The sequence below is a fragment of the Corylus avellana genome, chromosome 11, assembly GCF_965113065.1.
Source record: "Corylus avellana chromosome 11, dhCorAvel1.hap1.2, whole genome shotgun sequence".
In the NCBI taxonomy this organism is placed as follows: Eukaryota; Viridiplantae; Streptophyta; class Magnoliopsida; order Fagales; family Betulaceae; genus Corylus; species Corylus avellana.
In genome coordinates, this window is record NC_142500.1 from 4,419,537 (window position 1) to 4,427,832 (window position 8,296).

Here is an 8,296-nt window from a genome sequence, read left to right on the forward strand (position 1 = left end):
CTTTTTTCTTTTTCTTTTTTCCTTTCATTCTTCTTTTCCTTTCCTTATTTCACTACTATCTTATTATTCTGATCCTGAAATTTGTTAGCAGTGCAATAACTTTTACACCCAGCAACACAACTTTTACACCCAGCAACACAGAACATACTTTTGGATAGAATGAGTATATGCCATATAAAGGGTGCACATAACCCAAATCGCAGTAGATTATTCAGATGATCAAACTAATCAGGTTGATTGATCTTTCCAGCAGCTCATACTCAACTATGGAGTTCTGATGCATATTCCTCCTATACTCTCCTTGCATCAAGTTCTTTGCCCTTTTCATTTCATTATTGGGAGAGATAATGTTAATTCTCCAATTCCACATCAGGAAGATGAATAACCCACATAAAGGGAAAAAAATCATAAAGATACTCAAGGACGCTAAGTCTCATACGAGTTTCTTAGTAGGTGAAACTGTGCTTTATAAGTGATTATAGAAAATTTCAAATTGACTAGTTCTTTTAGAGTGATAGCGCAAATGTGGCTACCACTTTTCCTAGATCGTTACAAATACCATCTAAGCCATGCCTTAACACAAAGCGAGTCACATGTCCAATTCTATTCTTTGGTATGGTCTTTCTGCTTACCACCCTTCATAGCCTTCATAGACTCAACAATATACAAGCATGGGCACTGCTTTTTGATACACCAGCATATTCCAACCGTGATGACTCAAAGAACTTGTACATATTTTCGGTGATGATGCTAGGTTTTCTAATGCACCTTTTATGTAGATTTAGCCCACTTTATAGTTGACCTGGCCAAAGCATCCATGGGGTCAATACATTTCTTTAGAAGAGGATCATCATGAGGCAGAAGACCATGCATTTCATCAGAAGCAAGGATGACAGTGTTCACAGCCCTCACCAAGAGAAGTTGGATAGCAATTCTTAAGAGATTCCTCGCCCCTTCAATGTCTCTTCTGTTCATTGCATCAATTGCAGGAAGTACAATGTGCTGCATGCTTGCTTGGTCTGGCAACACAACCTCAAAGCCCTGCACATTGAAGGTTGTCGTTTCAAGCACAAAAGAGAGCAGGTATTTTAGGGCTGGCCATCAGTGTCAAGTGTCAACCAGTGGATCATAAACACAAAATGCAGACATAAGCTTATAGCTTTTAATATTTTGGTTACTAATGATCTTAGTTTGATGAAACAATTTATAATTCAGAAAAATATAAGTCAGCCACAAAATAGTAGTATAGAACTTGAAAGGGGATCTAGATACCAAGTCTCCGTTTGAGTTTGCAATTTCAAAACGTGGGATTTAGTTTAAAATCGCACTTTTAGTACTTGAAATCTAGTGCCAAAGTCGCTCTAAATTGGGTTACCTGACTTCGTAGTTTCTCCTGATAAAAACCAGAGATTGAAGCTGCATGTGTAGCAAGCACACCAATTCGCACATCACTCCCAGCTTCAAGTGGCCTGAGCTTTGCTTCGCTGAGCTCCCTGGCAACACACTCACCTACATGAAGGAAAGGTAAAGAACATCCCTCAGAAATCTCACTGTGCCACGCATGTGAGAGATGGCATGGCATGACTATGCAACGAGCTCCAGAATGCTCAAGAAACACCCTTTTGCGCTGCAGATTCCCCACTATTGGGTCATGATTGAATTGGATTTTATCATTTTTACCCTTGAATGAATGAAATGAGCCAAGAACTGGAAGCCCTGTACTTATTGCTGGGTCGCTGCAGACAACGAAAGGCATACATCCTTGTCCATCTTTAGAACTCCAAAGGACAAGCTTTTCCAAGAAAATCAGAGTAGAAAAGACAGACACCCCTCCAATGATTCCAACCGTATTTCGTTGGCTGAGCAGGGAATTTGGGGCCTGACATCTTTTTAGAGCCAAATTCCTCTTGGATTCAAGTAAGTTTCCACTCTCATCACAGTGTATAGGCTCTGAAGATGTTTGTGCTGCTACAGATGGATTTCTGAACTGGGTTTTATTCTTATTTACATTACCTAGAACAACTGGCGGGCAATTTAATGGGTGGAAGGACATTGTCATGGCCAACACCTATCCTATGAACTTCACCTCTGAAGCTAAAATCTCTCACTTGTGAACAAAACCCAGCTCTTAAAAACTCTAGAGACTCTCCATGGAATCTTCACTCTAAAACACTAGTATTTCCATCTCTAACAGCCAACCCAACCCACCTCAAAGAATCTTGTATGCCATGGCTTCCAATAGACAGATCCATTATGATCCCAAAATGAATCTAAACTAATTACCTCATGGTTGGGTTATAGACAGATTTCAGAATCATAACCCAAAAAGACATCAGAATCAGATTTCCTTCAAGCACATGATCCTCCAACTTTGGAAGGCTTTTTATACATGCACATATATATCACACTGAATGTACCCAAGCCATGTGAAATCAGGAGGAATCTACATAATTGTAATAGCGTCAGCAGTTGCCAGTGCATCATTGTCAAAAACATGGATATTTAATATATAATTTGTAAATATCCACAATAAGACAAATCTTTCTTATATTGACATGCATCACTTTTAATTGTTGTCTACATGTACGACAAGGATGGCACTTTGGAAGGACATAATAATAATAATAATAATAACAACTGTAGAGTATCTAACCCTTCAGATTTAGTCTCCTACCATTGTTGGTGATCAACCTAATTTACAGAAAAGAAAAACTCAGGAAGTTTCAAGACAACCAAATATCATATATAATGACTTTCTCTTCACAAATGATTACAGCAAAAATGAGTGAAAATTCCAATAAGGGTTGCATAAAAGTTAAGCAACAATCAACGGAAATAACCTCTATGAATGAATGATGGAGAAAAGCCTAGCTAGGGTATTAAGCAAATAATTTAAAAAGCATTTTCGTCCTTCACAATGGAGAGAGACGTGAATCAATAGCAACTAGACACGCAAGGATTTAACTCGAACATTATACCAAGAATTTAGAGGTAGACACATATTCAAAAGTCTTTCTCAGTCCATTTAGCTGGAACCGACAATTGTTTACACCACCCGCGAGCCAAACACTAATTTTATATGAAATTAGCATATTAGAATTAAAGGGTTCGATCGGTTTACTTAAATGAGTTGGGTTAACATAATTTGAATTCGATACGAGACATAAGTCCTAACAATTTTTGACACGATCTGCGAAACTTGAAAAAATTCATAATATTTTCAATATTAAATGCAGAAATAATAAAATAGACAAGATATTTTATGTAGTTCGGTAAGTCTATTAACTATATCCACAGATAAAGCTCAAAGGACTACATTATGTTCTTATTGAATTGGTTTATTTACAATACAGATGATCCTTATTTATAGGGATAGAGAGAGAATACAAAAAGATAAATTTTTGATAAAATCAAATCAGAATTAAATATTTTTGATTTGATTTTATCAATTACAATCAATACAAAGATATTCTCGTAATATCAAATATGACACTATATATTCTATTAAAACTGGCAAAATTAGTAGAATAGGGTTGAGGATCGTCTGACCTGTTTTATTAAATGGATCAAATTAAGATTGACATATATAATCTTATATCTATATCTCAACATAATTTAAACCACACATGTGTGAACACAATTTACCGCCCCTTATATTTAACTAGCGAAGGCTATGAATCAGCCTTTAGCATCTTGTTCTTGTTAAAGTTAAAAATAATGTAAGAAAAAATTGTTTTATGTTCCAATGGTTATCCCCATGACCAGTCAAACTGATTGTCTCATAAATCCTGACATCATGGGGTCTAAAATGATTGGTTTGATCAGGATAAGCGAGACGGTTTGCGATAAGTCATGTTGCTACACAAGCTTATCCAGTCTTGATCATGTGTCATTTGATGAGCTCAAATCAGCCAGAGCTCCTCTGGGTATATATGAATCAATTAGTCCTGGAATCTTCTAATGGTTTTTTCTTCTTCTTGGAAAATGATGTCTCATTTGATTAACAAAGTGGAGATGTCCAAGTCTTACAAGCCATCATGCTCCGAGAGAAAAATGTTGCATTGATAATTGATAAGGTTTAGTGTGGAAGATAAACACTAGGGATTAAATCATTAATACGTGTATTGCACTATTTAGCTCTTATCTTAGCATTTTCTTTACTTTCTTTTAAATACTATTTTTATTCATTTAGCTAGTATAGGCATTTTACCCTTCTTTATTCATTTCATAAAAATAGTTGCTCATAAATACATTGAAGATTTTTTTTTTTGGAAAAATGCAGTTTTTCCCCCTGAAATTTCAGGAGTTTTTCAATTTTAATCTCAAAGTTCAAAAATTGGCAATTTACCCTCCTGAAGTTTTAAAAATTGGCAATTTAAACCGTCCGTTTAATTTTTCCGTCTAAATGGACGGAAATCTATGAAATTACATCATTATCCTCAGGCTTTTTTTCAAAAATTTCCGTCTAATTTAACGAAAATTAGTAACGGAAAGTTTAAATTGCCAATTTTTTAAACTTCAAGGAGGTAGATTGCCAATTTTTGAACTTTTTGGTTAAAATTGAAAAACTCCTAAAACTTCAAGGGGTAAATTACATTTTTTTTCTTTTTTTTTTTTCATCCACACTTAATCTATGCTTTGTTTAATAGCCATTTTGGCTGACTTAAGGGCAACATAGTTTGCCACCTTTCTAACACGAACAATATGCCAATCAGACATTTTATTAAGAATTCCTTAAATATCATCTACGATATATATATGTCCATACTTGCTCCAATTTCTTCTCTTGGATTTGACAGCATTTACTATTTGAAGTGTGTCGGTCACTTCCAATATGATTTATTGAAGACCCAAATCTATACAAAATTCTACACAATGTAGGACTCCCAAGGCTTGAGCTACAACCGGTTTTAGATTCCCCAATTTTGTCGAGCTAGCCAGCCGAAGATGTTAAAAAAAGAATTGCTTATTTTATTTTTTTATTAGGGTTAAATTCATTTTACCTCCCTAAAGTTTCAGAAATTTTTCAATTCGAACCTCAATGTTTAAAAATTGGCAATGTACCCCCCTAATGTTTCAAAAAATTTCAATTCATATTCTCCGTTACTAATTTCCGTCTAATTGGACAGAAATCATCTCACATGCATCTCATGTAGGATTTTGATGCCCTCTATTCCAATTGCCCTCATTACCCTCAATTTCATAGGTTTTAATGAGGGTAAAATTAGAATAGATGACATAAAAATCTCCCGTGAGACGCATGTGAGATGATTTCTGTCCAATTAGACAAAAATTAGTAACGGAAGATACGAATTGAAAATTTTTTAAGCATTAGGGGATACATTACCAATTTTTAAATATTGAGGTTCAAATTAAAAAATTCCTGAAAGTGAATTTTTTCCTTTTTATTAACAAATTATTGTTTGGCTTTTTCTCTCAATATAATATGGTGAGACATGGTGAAAGGTAAGCTTGTACCTTGGTATGGGTGCTTGACCAAGTAGAAGCACTTTTATTTAAATTATTTAATCATGTATGATTTTGAATGGGAAAAAAATATCTATGGAGATTATGCACCCCAACAAAGTCGTGCCTCATAGGCTCATGCATCTTTATCACCCAACAAACAGCTCTCCTTTCTTTACCCAAGTCCAACTTGTGCCAAAGACTTAGAATAAGGAAACAAATAAGTATTAATCAAATTATATTGAGGAATTTAGAACAAATAACAAATTTACACCAAAACCGCTTCATATTTCATATAATCGTTGGGAAAAAATCTGATTTTTTTTTTTAAAAAAAAATAAAATAAAAAATTTAATATATAAAATGTGATTTTTTTTTTTTTTTAGTAGAAAATCAAAGAACTTTTTGTTCAGCAAGTACAGAGCTATGAATACAACTGGGACATTCTCCCACCCACACTTGATCTAAAGATCTGATACTAGCAGTCTTTGCCACTATATGTGCAACACTATTTGCCTCCCTACCGGTATGTCTAACAGACCAAGACAGGAAACTATGAAGATACCGACCATACTATGGTGGCTAAGTATGTGACAAAGGACATTTTATGATTGTTTTTATTGTTTATAAAATGTTGGATTAATTAGATGCACTCAACCCTCACCACACAAGAAGTCAACACTAGTTGAATTTAGAGAATTTTTATATAACTTTTTTTTTTTTTTCATTATTATTATTTATATGTTTTTTTTTGTTATTTTGACAAGAAATGTCATCATCATCACCTACCATCACCGGAGCCACATCATTGTTGTTTGTTACATGTCGTAATCAAACTACCAAATGTGTAGAATACCTAACTACTTCAAACCTTCATTCATTCTTTCTTTTTCTCTTCAACAACATCTTCCATTCATTTCTAGAACCTCTAATTTGATGACCGGCTGCCATGAGAGAAATCTACTTATAATTTGTAAAAATACCATTCAACTGTATTCTGTGTTCCGCTATTGTGAAGTCATTCTATAAGTCATTATTATATCACTTTTGTATCACTTTAAGACCTTCATTCATTCTTTCTTCTCTTCAACAACATCTTCCATTCATATCTAGAACCTCTAATTTGATGACCGGTTGCCATGAGAGAAATATACCTATAATTTGTAAAAATACCATTCAACTGTATTCTGTGTCCCGCTATTGCGGAGTAATTTTATAAGTTACTATTATATCATTTTTGTATCACTATAAGAGTGTTTAAGATTGTGTTTGAGAAATCGAGTTTTTAAGTCAATTTTTTTTTTTTTGGGTCATTTTTTGAGTTTTTTAGACTCTTAAAAGCGTTTTCAATTTTTTTTTTACCAAATGAGTATTTTTTTCTTCAAACGAACTTTTTGAGTGTTAAACGCACTTTAGTTTCATCAAACGCACACTCAAACAAGCCCTAAAAATAATGTGCCTTTTAAAATTAGTATTTGATTAAAATTATATAATAATCAATTATAAGGTTAATAGAGATTTTAGAAGTCATATCGTTTTTGAAGTGACACAAGAGTGACTTTTAATATTACTCGGTAGTGTTAGGACGGGAACTAAAAATTGAGGTTAAAGTGTATTAAAAAACATTTTAGGGGCCAAAATAAAAGAATGAAAGACCTAATTTAAAAAAATAAATAAAAAATTTAAAGGTCAATATTTTATTATTACTTTTTTTTGTAGAGGGAGCTAGGGGGCATGGGCCGCCGCATGGCCCATCCCAGCCCTCCTTATTCTGTCACTAGCTATCGTGCTCTAAATTATATTATTGAGTATTTACACTTGCCTAGCTAAAAGTGGCTAGCAATAATGTAATTTTGAATAAAAAATCACCCACTAGCTAACTATTTTAACCAAATTTGGTTATATATTAAAATTTTAAAATTATGACACTTCGAAAGAGTATAAATAAAGTATGCCCCAATTTTATTTTTTATTTTTTTCATTCTATCAACAAAGAAAAATGAATAATAATAATAATAATAATAATAATAAAAAAGTCATTGAGAAATAATATTTAAAAAGAATAGCAAAAGTTGATTGTGAAAAAAAGAAAAAAAAAAAGAAGATGTAATAGCTTTAAAAAAATAGATAATTAAAAGGGATAACTTCACTTTAGAAACATAAATTATCACGTGATTTGATAAGTTTCTTAAACTTCAAAACCTCTCAATTTGAACTCCTGAACTTTCAAATGCAGTTAATTTGAACTTCTTCGTCAGATTTAGCAGTTAATTTCTAACGACAATACCTAAAAAGACCAAAATATTCATAATTTTTTTTTTAAAAAAAAATACCCGTGGGTCAGGCCAGACCCATGCGTGTCTGGCTGTGACCCACGCTGGGTCTCAGTTAGAGACCCACGACTAGGTATGGCCCCAGCTGTGGGTTTGCACAATAACCAGGGGTGGTTATGGGTCTAAACAGTTCGGTTTTGGCTAAGCTTTTATTTCGAAATTATCGGTTAAATTGGTAATCGGTTAAAACGGTTTGGTTAAATCGGTTACTGTGAGCTTTTTGTTAATTGGGCAAAAAATTAGTTGTTTTAGGGCCCAGATTTTTTTTTTGGGTTAGGGTTATGAAACTTAAATCTATAAACAAAACAGAGCAAACCGAAACATGTTCTTCAGTCCTACATTTTCTTGGAAACCAAAAAACAAAAGAAATCTATAAGCAAAAGAAAACAGTGAGAGGTGAGACAGATTGTGAGAGGCGAGGCCGCGAGAGCACAGAGCGACTGAGCCACAGAGGCGAGGCCGAGGCACGAGAGCACAAAGTCGACTCGAAGTCGAGA

The 8,296-nt window shown here is 33.8% G+C and overlaps 1 protein-coding gene across 1 annotated transcript; it reads right to left on the bottom strand.

Annotated features, from left to right (window-relative positions):
- Positions 1-397: 397 nt before the first annotated feature.
- On the bottom strand, positions 398-2,453 carry LOC132165636 (uncharacterized). Its single transcript, XM_059576279.2, has 2 exons — positions 1,376-2,453; positions 398-1,041 (listed from the first exon to the last, which is right to left on the bottom strand). Exons 1-2 carry the CDS (start codon positions 2,057-2,059, stop codon positions 772-774), a joined length of 954 nt encoding a protein of 317 aa, XP_059432262.2. The 5' UTR covers positions 2,060-2,453; the 3' UTR covers positions 398-771.
- Between the last annotated feature and the right edge of the window lie 5,843 nt (positions 2,454-8,296).

What these genes read in the sequence shown, in the direction of transcription:
- LOC132165636 (XM_059576279.2), bottom strand. Translation starts at nt 2,059, where the DNA reads ATGACAATGTCCTTCCACCCATTAAATTGCCCGCCAGTTGTTCTAGGT. An exon ending in AGGAGAAACTACGAAGTCAG is followed by an intron (nt 1,042 to 1,375) that starts GTAACCCAATTT and finishes TTCAATGTGCAG; the next exon opens with GGCTTTGAGGTTGTGTTGCC.